The sequence below is a fragment of the Pseudorca crassidens genome, chromosome 6 (assembly GCF_039906515.1).
Source record: "Pseudorca crassidens isolate mPseCra1 chromosome 6, mPseCra1.hap1, whole genome shotgun sequence".
Lineage (NCBI taxonomy): Eukaryota > Metazoa > Chordata > Mammalia > Artiodactyla > Delphinidae > Pseudorca > Pseudorca crassidens.
In genome coordinates, this window is record NC_090301.1 from 9,157,764 (window position 1) to 9,173,704 (window position 15,941).

General features: G+C 44.9%; 2 protein-coding genes across 3 annotated transcripts in view; both read right to left on the reverse strand.

Moving 5' to 3' along the window:
* Nucleotides 1-6,948, reverse strand: part of SP100 (SP100 nuclear antigen) — an 87,667-nt gene extending 80,719 nt beyond the window's left edge. For both annotated transcript variants that reach the window (XM_067740277.1, XM_067740276.1), the window contains exon 1: nt 6,764-6,948. In XM_067740277.1, the coding sequence (XP_067596378.1) occupies nt 6,764-6,795 (32 nt within the window). In that variant the 5' untranslated portion in view covers nt 6,796-6,948. The remainder of the gene's footprint in view (nt 1-6,763) is intronic.
* Nucleotides 6,949-14,110: 7,162 nt separating this feature from the next.
* The window catches only part of LOC137226121 (nuclear body protein SP140-like), a 77,797-nt gene continuing 75,966 nt past the window's right edge, over nt 14,111-15,941 (reverse strand). Inside the window, exons 23-26 of the mRNA XM_067740285.1 lie at nt 15,823-15,931; nt 15,468-15,545; nt 15,111-15,254; nt 14,111-14,359 (exon numbers count right to left, since the gene is read on the reverse strand). Coding sequence (XP_067596386.1) covers nt 14,252-14,359; nt 15,111-15,254; nt 15,468-15,545; nt 15,823-15,931 — 439 coding nt within the window. The 3' untranslated portion in view covers nt 14,111-14,251. The remainder of the gene's footprint in view (nt 14,360-15,110; nt 15,255-15,467; nt 15,546-15,822; nt 15,932-15,941) is intronic.

Here is a 15,941-nt window from a genome sequence, read left to right on the forward strand (position 1 = left end):
TTGCTCTCTCTCAGTTGAAAGCCCTGGATGTCCTCATCTGTGATCAGGGCAAACCAGAGGTATATTAAATCTTATCAAAAAATGCATACTAATCTTGAGTCATTTCATGCCCTGAATGTGTAATGTAGTCTGCCTCATTGTTTTACTTGCTTAGCAGAGGAAAGGGGAATCACTCTTATGTGGAAGAGAATATTTGGGGGCTCCATGTCTTGCATACACAATGTCTGGCATTCAATCAAAAATTAATAGGCATGTCAAAAGATAGGACTATAAGACCAAACCAAGAAAAAAAAAGATGATGGAAGCAAGTGCACAGATGATCCAGAGATTGGACTTAGCACATAAAATCTGTGATTAACATGGTCAAGAAAATGGATGAAATGATGGAGAAAATAGAAAGTCAGATAATTCTACCAGAGAATTGGAATCTACAAAAAATAATGAAATGGAATATTTAGATCTAAAAATACAATTTTAAAAATGAAACTTGTTGGTAGTATTTAGCAGAAGATTGGATTAAAAAGACAACACTTGTCGATTGGCCAACTAGAAGATAGATACCTCAATAAAAGACAACCAACTAAAGTACAGACATTTAAAAAATGGAAAAATGCAGAAAAGCATGAAAGGAATATGTGAGAGACAGTCAAAAGGTCTAGTATAATCTGCTTTTGAGCCCTAGAGAGAGGAGGAAGCTGGGGGGAGGGCAGAAGAAATATTTGAAGAGTTAACGGCTAAGGATTTTCCAAAACAGATAAAAGGCATCAACTCACAAATTCAAGCAACTGTGAAAACACCAACAGGTTAAATGCAAAACAAAAACAATAAAAAAACAAACAAATCTAGACTCACTACAGTTTAAATGCTAAGAGAAAATCCTAGAAGCAGTCAGAGAAAACTTCAAGAGCCACAATCAAACCTCAAGCCATAAACTTTGAAAAATGGCAGTTAATCAATCAATCAATCACTTAGTCAATGACCATAAGTTTCCGGTGTGGTAGGTCAGGATTCAAAACATCTCAATCTCTCCCAACTCCCACAAGCAGTACAGAGTTCTGTTGAAAAAAACTTGAGTTGGAAAAAGCATTTAAACATGTTATTAATCATAGAAGAGATGAAACCACCATAAGGATTTGCCAGGCAAAAGTAAAGGGGAAGGAGAAACCAGAGAGGTAAGCAAAGCACAGAGACACTTTTGATTTGAGGGCATCTGCTGACCCCAGAGAATCAGGACCTCAGGTTTGACAGCCTTAAGGAGTGAGAGAGACAGAAATAAAGTCTAGAGTCCACACAGGGTGGAGAGTCCAATGGGAGTCCAGACCCTGACCTTGACATATTCATGGTGAGAATAAGTGGAGGGACATCTCTGAATTTACTGAATTGTATTCCCAGTTAAATCACCTGGGTTCCCCCAGGTTCTCTCAGCCCCTGAACATGTGCTAAACAGTTCCCAAATTGGTGCGTCCCGAGGCACCTGGTTGTAGCAAACAGAAATCCTTTCCAAAGCCTAGTACCTTCACTGTGGTCCCAGATTTTACCCATAAATAATTTTTCTAAATATGATGCTAGTACATAGTCAAAGATAACCAGCCATATAAGCAAAATAATCTTTGTGAATAGAGTGTGGAAAGGAAAAAAATAGTAACTTTATAGTGGAAAAGCCTGGCAAACACTACCTAAACCAAATGATCAAGGCCAGCATTCCTGGAGATAAGTCAGGTTGACATATCCCCTGATACGAGGTGATGAGAAGGGCATTTCACCTCTGTGGTTTTCTTTCATAAAACCTATAACCCCATTATAATCATGAGAAGGACATCAAGACAAACCAAAATTGAAAGATTCTACAAAATGCCTGATCAGTACTCTTCAAACTGTCAAGGTTGTGAAAGACAAGGAAAGACTGAGAAACTGTCACAGACCAGAAGAGAAGAGCTGATGGGATGGCTCAATGCAATGTGGTATACTGGATTCAATCCTACAAAAGAAAACGGACATTGGTGGAAAAACTGGGGAAACTGAAAAAAGTCTGGGCTTTAGTTAGCAGTAACCTACTAATATTGGGTTTTATTAGTTTCAACAAATGTACCACAATAATGTAAGAGGATAACAACACAGGAAATGAAACTAGGTGTACAGTATTAGAGACTGCTGTACTATCTTTGCAACTTTTCTGTAAATATAACCTTATTCCAAAATAAAAAGTTTATTTAAAAAAAGAAATCTGTGAGTGAGAACTGGCAGAAACAACAGAAAACAGGGTCACAAACACCTCATATATTGAAAGTATCAGATGCCAAATACAAAACTTCTTTAATCTGTGTAAGTCTTTTTATTAAGAAAGAAAGTCTATAGCAAACATCATTCATAATTGTATAATGGTAAAGGACTTCCCTTTGGGACTGGAATCAAGATAGAGATGATTACTATCACTACTTATACTCGCCATGTACAAGGTCCTAGCCCACACAGTAAGGCAAGAAAAAGAAGTAGGAAGTATAAGAATTAGATTGAAAGTAACAAAATAGTCATTATGTATACATTATATAAATTTATATCTCTATACAAAATATATATCTCCATACAATTTATTAGAATTTTTTAAAGTTTGGCAGTTTCAATTTATTTTTATATCTTAGTAACAAGCAGCTAGAAAGTTGATTTTTAAATTATATAGATATCATAGCACAAAGATCTCAAGTATCTATGAATAAATCTAGCAGAAGTATAAGACTTCTAGACAGAAAAGTTTAAATTTTATTAGAAAATATTTTTAAATTAATATATATATACCATATTAATGAGATGGAAGACAAGATTGTAAAGATGTCAATTCTCTTCAGATTGACCTATAGAGTCAACGCAATCCTAACCAAAATCTCGACAAGATTTTGACAAGCTGATTTGGAGATGCAAAGGGCCAAGACACTTTGGAAGAAGAAAAGAACATGGGAAGATTTACTCTTCAAGAGTTCACGTGAAGTTGTTGTTGCCATGACGGTGTGGAAACACATAAGGAGAGGCTGTCATAGGTCAATGGCAGAGAAGAGAGTGCACAGAAACAGACCCTGCACATATGGCCCCTTGGCTAATGGGAAAGGGAGCACTACAGATCAGTGGGGAAAGGGATGGTTTAACAGATTAAAGGATTCTCAGACAAAAATTCATAAGAATTAAAGTAGAAGCTTTAACCGTAGATCAGACAGGAAGTAATATGGTCTCAGATAAGACAGGAAATGTGGGGGGAAAAACACAAAAACATTCACTCAGCGTAAGGCTGTGGGTGGTGGGAGAGCTGCCCAGGTCATGCTGGAACGAAATGGGCTGTAAAACCAGGGCAGGCATATGAACAAGAAAGTAAAGCAACACTTGAAACCAAACTGCAAATAGAATCAATCTGGAAGGATAACCCAGAGGATGAAGAAAACATCCCCAAAGCACTGAACATCACACAAAAACCTAAATAATAAAGCAAGAACATGAAGATAGGGTGATAAAATAACAATATGTGACTTCAAGTGGAGTTGGAAGAGCTGTAGAAACAAATTAAGATCCCCCCAAATAAACAAATCAACTTAAAAAAAACCCCAAGAAACCAAAAACTACTAAAAATTAAATAATTGTCATGAAGAAAAGTTTGAGACAACCATCACAAGCAGAAAGTAAAAAGCTAAAGAGATGAAAGATTAGGGACAGATAAAAGCTGTGAAGGCTGAAGTTGCTCCAGTGGAAGAATAATTTTGCCCCAAAATTGAAATAGAAAATCGTTTTGGTGATACTAGAGGAGAAACTTACCCTGAAGTAAAGGTAGAATTGAATCTATCACCTTAAAAACACAAGGGCTATATTTAAAGACTGTGCACACAGAATTTATCAATAACACTCTGCATCACTTTATTTATTCATAATAACAAGGGTACATCTATTTTATAAAATCAATACAATAATAAGGCTATACTTTAAAGTTTAAGCTTTAATAAGATAAAGTCACCACAACAAAGTGAAAGGGCAAGGAAAGTATATTTATAAGTTTCAGAATTTTAGCAAATTCTCCCTTACAGTTAAAGAAAGAACAATCACCTCAACTCACTAACACTGGCAATAAATCAACCAGCACTTCATAGAAGAGGCCAATAGACAAAAAAACTGTTCAACCTCTCATGTAATCAGGAGGGTAAAGTTAACAAGATGCAACTCTTGATCCACCACCTCTGCAAAGTTTGGGTGTGGGGAGATGGCTCACCTAAATCTTGTAGGTGAATACATTGGTTCAGCTACTTAGAAAGGCCGTTTGCAGAATCCATAAACAATTAAACATTAGTACCCTTTGCCTCAGCAATTCCACTTTTTTGGTTATTGACACAAGACAAACACTTTTATATGTACAAAAATATAAAGAAATACATCATCATTGTTATCACTGCTTCTTCGTAAAAGTGAACAATTGAAAATGATCTAAATGTCTGTCAATAGGGTGGGGAGGAGGGATGCTTTAAAAACCATGGTGTAGGGGGCTTCCCTGGTGGCGCAGTGGTTAGGAACCCGCCTACCAATGCAAGGGATGTGGGTTTAAGCCCTGGTCTGGGAAGATCCCACATGCTGCGGAGCAACTAAGCCTGTGTGCCACAGCTAGTGAGCCTGCGCTCTAGATCCCATGAGTCACAACTACTGAAGCCTACATGCTGCAACTACTGAAGCCCACACGCCTAGAGCCCATGCTCCGCAACAAGAGAAGCCACTGCAATAAGCCTGCACTCCACAACAAAGACCCAATGCAGCCAAAAATAAAAAAACAAAACAAACAAAAAAAAAACGATGGTGTAAGTCAGAATGGCCATCATCAAAAAGTCTATAAATAATAAATGCTGGAGACAGTGTGGAGAAAAGAGAACCCTCCTACACTGCTGGTGGGAATGTAAATTGGTACAGCTACTATGGAGAATAGTACGGAGATTCCTTAAAAAACTAAAAATAGAGCTACCATATGATCCAGCAATCCCTCCTGGGCATATATCTGGAGAAAACCATACTTGGAAAAGATACACGCACCCCAATGTTCATAGCAGCACTATTTACAATAGCCAAGATGTGGAAGCAACCTAAATGTCCATCAACAGATGAACAGAGAAAGAAGATTGGTATATTTATACAATGGAATATTACTCAGCCATAAAAAAAGAACGAAATAATGCCATTTGCAGCAACATGGAGGGACCTAGAGGTGAAGTAAGTCAGACAGAGAAAGACAAATCTCATATGATATCACTTATTTGTGGAATCTAAATATGATACAAATGAACTTATTTACAAAACAGAAACAGACTCACAGACATAGGAAACAAACTTATGGTTACCAAAGGGGAAACGTGGTGGGAGGGATAAATTAGGAATTTTGGAGTAACATATACACACTAGTATATAAAGTAGACAAACAACAAGGAACTACTGTATAGCACAGGGAACTATACTCAATATTTTGTAAAACCTATATGGGAAAAGAATCTGAAAAAGAATATATATTTTTATATGTATATATGTGTGTGTATGTGTATATATATATATATATAAAACTGAATCACTTTGCTCTACACCTGAAACTAACACCATATTGCAAATCAACTATATTTCAATTAAATAAACAAACAATAAAAACGATGGTGTATCCATTCTACGGGATAGTATTGGGTTGGCCAACAAGTTCGTTCGGATTTTTCTGTAACCTCTTTCGGAACTTTTTGGCCAACCCAATATATAGCTGTTAAAAAGAATGAGAAGAGCCTATGGCTATTAAGGTAAGTGAAAATGCAAAATGGCATTCACAATATGAATCCATTTTTTAAAAAAACAGGATTCAAATTTTGTATTTAAGAAAATGAGTTATATATGTAAATGCAAAGAAAAGGATCTGGAAGGTTATGCCTGCGACTCTAACAGGACTGGTATTGGAAGCTGCAAGTGGGTGAGTGGTGAACAGGACTTTTTCCCTCTATATACTTCTGTATCGTTTGAAATTTTATAAGCAAGAATGCATAATGTATTTCTTTTGTATTAAAAAAATCAAAAAATTTAAAATATTAAGTAGTGGTATTTCTGACCCATTACTAGAGAAAAAGATAGGATTTCTACTCTTTTTTTTGTAGAGGTGTAACCTATTCCAGAACAGAAAACGAAACCAAACATAAAATTACTCAGCCTGTGCTAGCTCTTTGCAGTTTGGGGTATTTCTCTTCCCTTTAATTTCTTTGCTCGGGATCTCTGGAGGAAGAACCCAGGCCCCCAGCTAGAACTGGGAATAGTGGTCCCGTCCACAGGACAGATACGAGACCGACGTCACCACCCAGGGTTTGAGAATAAATCAGGGGTTTCTCCTGAATTTTTTATTTTCGAAACTACCTTCTTCGAAATGACCTGTGTGAAGGTAGAACTGACCTGAGGGGAACGAGAGTGACCTGGGGCCACAAGGAAATAAATCCTCGCTGCAAAGCCTCAGGAAGGACTGCTGCCTTCAGACAGGCCTGCCGGCTGAGCAGTAGCTGCAAAACAAGTAGTCACCTGTGTTGTGGCTGCAGGACTCAACCAGCAGGCGCCCTGCGGCAGTTTAAAATCCCTTCCTCATTATACATTCCTGCCCTTCATTACACTGCAGGTGACTGTTCCCCTACACCAGGCGTAAAGCAGAGGTTTAGTGCAGAGTCCAAAGGACAGCACTGAAGCAGCAGCGAGGCCAGAGCGAAAGGTGGGAGGAAGGGGGAGAAAGACTGACCTGCTGCTGAGCTCGCTGCCCCCAGAAGCCATCTTCCCGCCCAGACTGGCCTGGGCCTGAGCTTGGCCTCCGACCCCTCCAGGCTCCCCAGCCTCGGTCCGGTCCCGGGAGGCTGCTGGAGCCCTGAGCCCTGAGCCCTGAGCAGGAAGTCTGCTCTTGGGACTCACCCAGAGATGACTCCGCCCAAGTAGGCAAAAGGGAAGTGAAAGTATTTATCAGTGAGCTGTGCTGTGCAGATGCCCTCCCTCTTCTCGTAACTCCACTGTGCTTCCAGCCATCCTGACATGTGATCCCAGGGATGAAAGACAAGGAATGACAGTCGGGGCCTGGAGGGCCAAGGGAGGAGCAGGGCCAGCCCTCAGGGGTCCACCTGTTTGTGCAAAGACAGCAACAACTGCTGCATGACCCCAACTGTCGCCAGTCTCCTGCCTTCTCAGAGCAGTTCAGAGCTTAGTACATGGTCGGGGTAAACTCCATCCGTGCCCCTTCCCCTTTCCGAGATGACCATGGTGGGGAGAGGGAAAGACAGAGACTTCAAATCTTTTCTCCGGGCTGTGGGAGAGCCTGGACCGATGCATTTAGGTCGTAGCGTATGGACACGGACCAGGAGAGAGCCCAAATGCTCAGCTTTATAAAGTGGAGAGAATGTTCTTAGTATTCCTGGAAATCAGCCAGAGGCTGGAGAAAAATCTCCAAGGCCCCGGGGCCAGAGGCTGGAGCCAAGTTGGTGACAAGTGTTACATCTTAGGTGCCAGGGTCCAAGGTGCCCCGACTATGGGGTTGCTTCACAACTGCAGCCAGGCGTGAAGAGGAGAAACCTGGGAAGCGGTCATGGGAATGCTGAGGGGCAAAGGCTTCCCTTTGGATGGAGATGGAGGTTGGAACCCAGATAACCTAGAAATGAAAAGGCAGGTGACCCCAGCTGAGAGGGTGACCCTTGGCCCTGAAGTTGTGTCTGTGCACAGGTTTTTCACTCAGATACTGAGCCATCATTCCACGAAGAATGAGAAGTGATCAGAAGACTCACTTGAGTGAGCACAAAAGCGAAGCATATTTGAAAATGAGGGGGAAGGTTTCTACCTTCCCTCCACTTCTTTCTTTCCCCCAAAGAAGTGAGCGTCATATCTCAGTGGTTAAGACAGATCCCAGGACACTGATGAGGGCATCTCTTCCAGCGGGCAGGGTCTCAGTGGTACCAGGTCCTGCACACGTGTGGATCCCTCTCTCCCTCCCTCACTTTGGGGGTGTAGAGGACTAGTAAGCCGAGCCTCTGTTGGGCACAACCGTCCTCTGCTCCTGACTCCATGAGGCATGGGGTCCAGACAAGGCTGGCACAGACCACACCTGCCGTTTCTAGTGTCCCCTCTCCCTCTTCTCTCTGCCCCTGGGCAGCTGGTGGCCCAGGCCACTGCCATGCTGGCTGTTGACATAAATGTGCCCACTTTTCTGTTGTCTGTTTAGGACCTTCACATTGAGCACCTGGAATTAGAGGCCACCTAGCAGCGGCTGGACGAGCAATCCACAGGGTGGACACTCCCGCATGGGGGCTGCTCCTGGCCCCTGGCAGAGACCTTCCTGTGGGTCTGAGAAAGCCGGGCCTGTGCCACACTCTGTGAGAGCCATGGGAGTTTCTGGAGCATCCCCAGGCCTCTGTGGAGAATGCAGTGTCTTTAAGCCAGGAACTCAGGTTTGGAAAAGGACAGGACCAAATTAAGAAGCAGGTTGATCCTAGGATAAACCATAATGAAAAAAAATATGTATATATAAAAGAGAATATATATCTGTGTATAACTGCATCACTTTGCTGTTCAGCAGAAATTAACACAACATTGTAAATCAACCATACTTCAATTAAAAAAAAAAAAGAAGAGGTTGAACTCCTCCTACAAACCCTGCTGCAGAGATTGAAGGAAATAAGGGGGCACCTGGGGCATTTTCCATGGCTGTGAGGACCGCTGGCAATGGGGAGCATCTCTGCTGTCCCGGGAGGATCCCAGCTACTGGGCCCGGAAACCCAGAGGGCAGGGGAGGTCGTGGGGGAGGAGGGACCTGGGGCAGAGGACCCCTAAGGCGACGGGCTTCACGAGCTTCACCAGGAACGGCTTCCCCTCAGACTTCAGCAGTGGGGCTGAGTCTCTAAGCTGGGAGACCCCAGTGGGGACCAGAGGCTTGTCCTTGAGACCAGACAGTAGGACCTGGGATCTGAGCTTAAAGGGCAGAAGGAAGCAGCGTCAGCTGCCAGAGTGGCCACTGAGGCCAGAGGATCAAGACCCTCCGCTCCTCCGTGGGTGTAGAAGTGGAGCGGAGTGGATGCTGGGACCCAAGTGGTTACACTCAGGCCCTGCTCCATTGTCCCCTTCCAGGGGCAGCACATTAGTCAGTGGGACTGGCCTGGACCCCCTGCTCCTCTCTCCTCCTGGGAGACTCTCTGGGTACAAGGGGTGAGTCTGCTTGTTCCTTGTCGGGTCTCCCTGGGCTTGTCCTTCCTGCAGGGCCAGGGCTCTGTCAGCCCTTCCAAGGTCAAGTGCACAGAGACAGGGGCCTGGGGGGTGGGGTGTGACTGATGGGAGCTGTGTAAGACTGTGTGGATAAGCTCAATTCTGAGGGTCTGTTTTAGGGATCTCTTTTTTGCTACATGGTAAGTCACATCACTAAGCCCCATCCAGCTTTTATCATGAAGAAAACTAGTATTTTGATCCCCATCTGTCTCACCGTTTTGCCTGTCAGTTGGTTTTGAATTCAAGTGGGGAGGGTTTATACACAGAATTTGGGGTTCTCCTCTGTGACTTTCACCTTCCTGGAATTTTCCTCTCTCTCCCCAGAAAGCCTGGTTGCCCTGGGCTTCTTCCTGGCTCTGCTGACCAGAAAGAAGGTGGGCTTCCTACCAAGGTTTTGGCCACCCCACGTAAGGCTGCGGCTGCTGTCAAGTAGGGTAATAATAAACAGGAAACAGTTTGTCTGGCTGCTTCCCTTGAGTTTTGACTTCCCTCTACCATCAGCCTGCTTTTGTTCACTTTCTAGAAGCCGTAGGCAACTGTTCTTTGCATATTGTCCTCATAGGGACGTCTTCCACCCAGTTTACTCAGGGAGAGCTGGAGAACCCCGTTCTCTCCTCCAGACAGAAGGCCCGGTCCTCTCCAGCCAGATAGCAGGGTGTGTGCTGATGCCCTGGAACCCTCACTGGGAGGTTCAGGCTGAAGGGTGGAGCCCAGGACCTCAGGAGCATCAGTCCTACTGCAGTTCCCAGGGACACAGGCACACTCTCCCCAGGGAAGACCACAGCCAGGCTCCTTTACAGCCAACAGCCCACATATGCGTCCAGGTAAATGGAACCGACAGGGGCGATGGGCTTAGTGGCCGTCCTTGCCCTTGGCTGTCCAAGGTGGTGGAGTGGACGCTCTCCCTTCTAACATGATGACAGACTCAGCCTTAATCTCCAAAGCACAGGCAATGGAACCACAGTCAACCGGTTCCATTCGATTCAGGAATGTGCCCCCCAGGCTCTGTGGCCTCTCAGACTGACTGGCCTGGGACCACCCCATTCCTCCCCTTAGACATCAGAGCTCACTGATGGTCCCCGGGTGGGTTCTGCCAGTCAGTTTCATTTTCCTTGGCTGTCCAGCCTCCTCCACCCCTTTCCTAAGAGACCTGGATTCCTTTGGGTGAAGACTTCTCCCCTTTGCGTGCAGGAGTAGAAGGAATGTTAACCGAGACACTGGCCCATGAGCAAGCCAGGCCAGCCAGACTCTCTTCGGGGAGTTGGACTCTCACGTGAAGTTTGTTAAGGAGTTAAAACACAGTTGGATAACACTTGTTCAGTGGCAGCTCCGTAACAAGGTGGAGGAGATGTTCCTGGTGTTCAGTTCCTGGAGCAGCTCTGCTTCCTGCCTGGTTCTGGGGCCATTTGCAGGCTCTGAGCCCAGCCTCCTGCCTTTTCGTGAGCCACTGTGCATCCCATCAATGAAGTCCATCAGAATTTGGGGTTGAGAGAGAGAGAGAGAGACAGAGTTCTGTTTCTCCAGAGAGCCCTGATTAATACAGTCATCAATATAGTGGACAAATGTAATGTACTGCAGGGTGGCCAGACAATCTTTGTCCCTTCAGGCTATATTGTGACAGAGAGCAGGAGAATTCACATAGCCCTGGGGCAAGACTGTAAACATGTACTGTTGTCCAGTCCATGTGAACATGAATTGATTCTTATCCTACTTCCTACTGAATTTTTTTTTTTTTTTTTTTGCGGTACGCGGGCCTCTCACCGTTGTGGTCTCTCCCGTTGCAGAGCACAGGCTCCGGACGCGCAGGCTCAGCGGCCATGGCTCACGGGCGCAGCCGCTCCGCAGCATGTGGGATCTTCCCGGACCGGGGCACGAACCCGTGTCCCCTGCATTGGCAGGCGGACTCTCAACCACTGCGCCACCAGGGAAGCCCCTACTGAATGTTTTAAAAGTACATTTCTCCATATTAATAGTTGCATGACATATACCATAGGCCGTGCTAACCTGCTCTAATGGAGATACCACACCAAGCAACAACAGCTGCAACTGGGGCTACTGTTGGTTAAGTTTCTAGTAGTCATCTGGCAGCCATGAACCACTTAGCTTTTGCAGAAGCCAGACTGCTGTTCAAACAAAGATGTAATGAGGATTACAACTCTTGCATCCTTAAATCTTTGCATGTGGCACTAATCTCTGTCATTTCCTCATTCTCCAGGACTGTGATTTTCTTTCAACTTACCATTTTCACCAAGGGAAAGTTCAGTTTCAAGCCCTTCTGCTTGGCCTTTCCTAAGACAGTCATTGTTATTTCACAGGTTAAAGATGCAGGTCAGTCAACTGCTATGTATGTTCTCATTATCCTTACTTTCAGGAACTGGGGTAATGGCTGCTGGGTGATCCCATGGATTGAGTGGACTCACTGTTAGATGGACACTACCTGACATCCATACACTCCACTCTAGCAGGGACCATGATGGTGTTTTGGGACCCCAGGTATTAGCATCAATTCAGATCCTGTATCAACAACTGTTAAAAGATGTGTGTATTTTCCTTTGTCTGGCATATGGTTACTTGAATAAATGACCTTAGGTCCTTTTGGTGAAGAACTCAGGGAATCACTACTTTTACACTTGCTTATGAGACCTGCCCTCATTTCCATGAGCAGGTCCTAGCTTTGGCTCAGGTCTGGAAACTAGGCAAGGGATCTTGACTTTTTATTGGGGTAGCTGGTCTCAGCCATCCGTTCATCTATTTTTAATCTTTTTTGATGATATATATGAAGCAATATCCTTGTTGGCTGCCCATCTCTCTATAAGTTTAAGGTGTACAGCATAATGATTTGTCTTATGTACATCCTAAAATATTACAACAGGTTTAGTGACCGTGTCCGATTAGCTATCTCCATAGACTGCTTTGGGCCAGGGCTCCAGCCGTCATTCTAACCTTGCTGCACATTACAAAACTTATTTCATCTTGCTCTGACAGTTAAATGCTGCCACCTGGCTTCCATTATTCTAGAATCCTATCATTTCCATTGTCACTAGGGAATCCAGTTCTGTAAAACATTCCTCCATTATGCCAACCTACAGAGGACAGCCCCCACTGAGTATCTCAAGCATGCTGGTGCCCCTCAGCTGTGTGTTCCTTATCACCTTGTTAAGTTAATGTCTCTGAGGCCTCCTGAAGAGCACAGTAACCCGGTGGATGGGTTTTCCAGTTGCAGAGAGTGGAGCCATGCCAACATCCTGAGGCTTTTTTTTTTTTTTTGCAGTACGCGGGCCTCTCACTCTTGTGGCCTCTCCCGTTGCGGAGCACAGGCTCTGGACGTGCAGGCTCAGCGGCCATGGCTCACGGGCCTAGCTGCTCCGCGGCATGTGGGATCTTCCCGGACCAGGGCACGAACCCGTGTCCCCTGCATCGGCAGGCGGACTCTCAACCACTGCGCCACCAGGGAAGCCCCATCCTGAGGCTTTTGGATCTTCTTTTCCACAGTCTGCCCTGGCATCTCTGCTTCCACTTCATCTAGTATGTACCACAGTTTATACCAAGCTTTTTTTAAATTAAATTTTTTAATTAAATGTTTTTCTTCCAGTTTTATTGCAGTATAAGTGACATACAGCACTGTATAAGTTTAAGGCATATATAATGACTTGACTTATATACATCATGAAATGATTACCACAATAAGTTTAGTGACCAGCCATTTTTATTCCAAAATTAAAGGAATAGAAAAATATATATATATATAAGCATTTAAGAGCCAGCCAGGAGCATACTGGATTCATCCCCTTTGGCCCTCGCCAGGCTAATTAAACTTCTTGACACAGGAGAGTGCTTCTGTGTTGACAATTTCACATTCCCCTTCTTTGTCCAGGACCCACCCCCAGACACAATCTCCTGGTACCTGCTGGTACATGTTGGCCAGTCCTGCAGCTCCACTGGGGTAAATGCTCTCTTCAGCTGGCAGGACAACCCAGGACTTTCTCAGTGGGGTCATGCTGGGAGGACTCTGCAGTCTTCATTCAAGCAAGATTAGGATGGGGTAGGGGAGGGGTCTGTCTTCCAACAAAGGCTAGGGAATTCTTTTGCAGGCCCTGTGTGTTGAAGGAGACCTGGAGTTCAAGGTTCTCACTTGCATCTACCTAGAAAGGCCGATTCTGATTCAGGACTGCACTCCTTCTTTACCACTCCTTCTTGGCACAGGAGACCATCCCAGTTTAGACTGCAGTCTTCTCCTGTGTTCTGCCATTCTTAAACCTGGGACCTGGGTCAGGCCTTCCTTTTGTCTGCCTTCCAGCTGCAGTTGTAAGGGTGTCTTTGCTTTGACTAATAGATTTAAGGCTGTCATTTATTCTTTTCAATATATCAGTGGCACTTAGCAATAGCCACCAAAATCTACAATTCCATTTACCATTTCTCCCTTTGTGAATGCCAATTCCAAAAGCTAGTGAAATCCTCTTTATCTCATCGAGTTTCCCAAAGGTGAAAGTTTGGCAACAGCACTATTAAAGCACACCAGGGACCATCAATATACCACCCATCACCATCTCCCCAGACTGGGATCCGAATCCAGAACCCACCCTTACAGCCTGCTTGCTGGGATCGTTACCTTAAGTTGGGTTCCCTAGAAGCAGAGCCTGAGATAAAGTCTCTTAAGTAAGTGATTTATTGTGAGTTTCTTTGGGAGAAACGAGGGAGGGAAGCAGGATTATAGGAAAAGCTAAGCAAGGATGTGATCACAGCCACAGACTAGCTCCAGCCGGATCTCATGGGGAACACAGGAGCATGAATCATAACACAAGGTTGAGTCCACCTTGGCACTGGAGGCCGGCCCCCAGGCCAAGGAAGGGTAACCCTCTAGGTGAAGCTGGTTCCATTTGGCTGAAGGCAATGCTCTGGGGAGGGGCGGCGCGAGCAGCCAGCCTTCCATGCGGCTGGGGGATGACAAGTCTGCTCCAGAAGGGGTTTTCCAGGACACTAACAGCATCCACTATTCCAGTGAGCTGTCCTCGTTTGTCTCCCGAATAGTGAACACTTCCTTGAAATTCTTCTCAAATTCGGCCTCCAGTCTAAGTCCCATTAGGCCAAAGTCATTGAACTGGAAAAAAATAAAATAAAATGAACACAAAAATCATGATGCTCATTGTCAGTGTCATTGCCACCTTGTAACTGAGAATGATCAGGACTCTGGTCTTAGACACCCTAAGTTATATGAACCAGGTTATGCTAAAAAACTCACGCAGCGACGAGCAACAAGATAGAAATGGGAACTCATAACCACACCTGGGGACTCGTACTTATTTGGTTGGGTTATTGATTTCAGTGAGAGTTAGAAAAGTAATCTATGCTCTTTGTAACAGTGCAAATAGTACAGATTGCTTTTAAGTTAGATCAATGACCTTCCTTTTTCACTGACACTTCTGTTCCCCTCTGGTGACTCCTGTTAAACTATATGATCCATTCACACGGAGTGGAATCTGGAGATTGGGGTTTCGGAAGAGGTCAGATTGCGTGTTTTGGGGGAGAGATAAGAAGCACAGTGTGACTTTAAGATGCAAGTCTCTTCTCCCTGGGTTTGGAGCAGGCAGGACTCTGCTGTTCTCAACGGCAGCTGTAGGAGGGTCTGAGCTCTTGGAGGCCTGGGGTTCTGGTTGCAGGGCCACCTTCTGATTCGCTGTTACTACGCCTTGCTGAGCTCCAGTCTTGAACGGAAAAGTCACTGACTTCCGGAACTCTTGCTTTGCAGGTTTCATAGGATGAGGGAAAGTAAAATTTCCCAGGCACCAGAAAATGAGGGCAGAGTGGCTCAATGGACAGAAAATGAAATGGAAGCGGGGCGAACCACTTACCTTGTAAGATGCCCTGTGGTTCTGAAAGATGAGGCGCATGTCCTGCACGAACCCCTCCACATGGGAGTAACCCTGCTCGTTCAGCTTCTTCTTGATCTTGTCCAACCACATGGATTCCTTTAGGTTTTTAGAAGCCTCTTTAATCTAGTGAAAAACAAAAATCAGTGGGAGAATTACTGGCAGAGTTCAGTGTGTGCCTCCTGTGGCTTCCCATCAAATCCAGTAGAAATACAAAAAGGTAACAGCAGCTCATGCTCTCACTCCCAGGGGATTCTGATCTCAAATCCCATGGGTACCTGTTTCAAGGCGGGGTAACATCATGGCAGCCTGTAATCACAGTTTGTTATTGTTACTTACATAATAGTAGTATGGAATCTTCGCAAAAAAGGTGCTCTCTGAATGACAATAGACCTTCAAGAGGAGGAACTCACATTTCTGCAAAAGAAGGTGGCTGTGAGTGAAAAGCAGCTTGGAGACAATGAGCCCATATACATGCCCAGGCAGAGGCATGACTCACACCAGTATCTGGAAGTTTCCCCAAACATGGATGGCTCTTGGAGACAGACATGCAATGGCTGCAAACAAGTTCTGGTGTGATTTCAGTGTGACTGAGTCATGGCTCACCCTTTGGTTGCCTTTCTCCTGACCCTGCCTATCTGACTTCTCACATGTGAGGGGAAGGGGGAAGAATTGGGGTTCCCACCCGACTCACCAACTGCTCCTCGGGCTGCATCTGCCTTGCCAGGACCTCAGATTCCCCGAGACATCGCTGGCTTCCTGAAAACTCCTTTGCCCTGCAGAAGGTGCAACTCCACAGGTCCCTAAGGGACC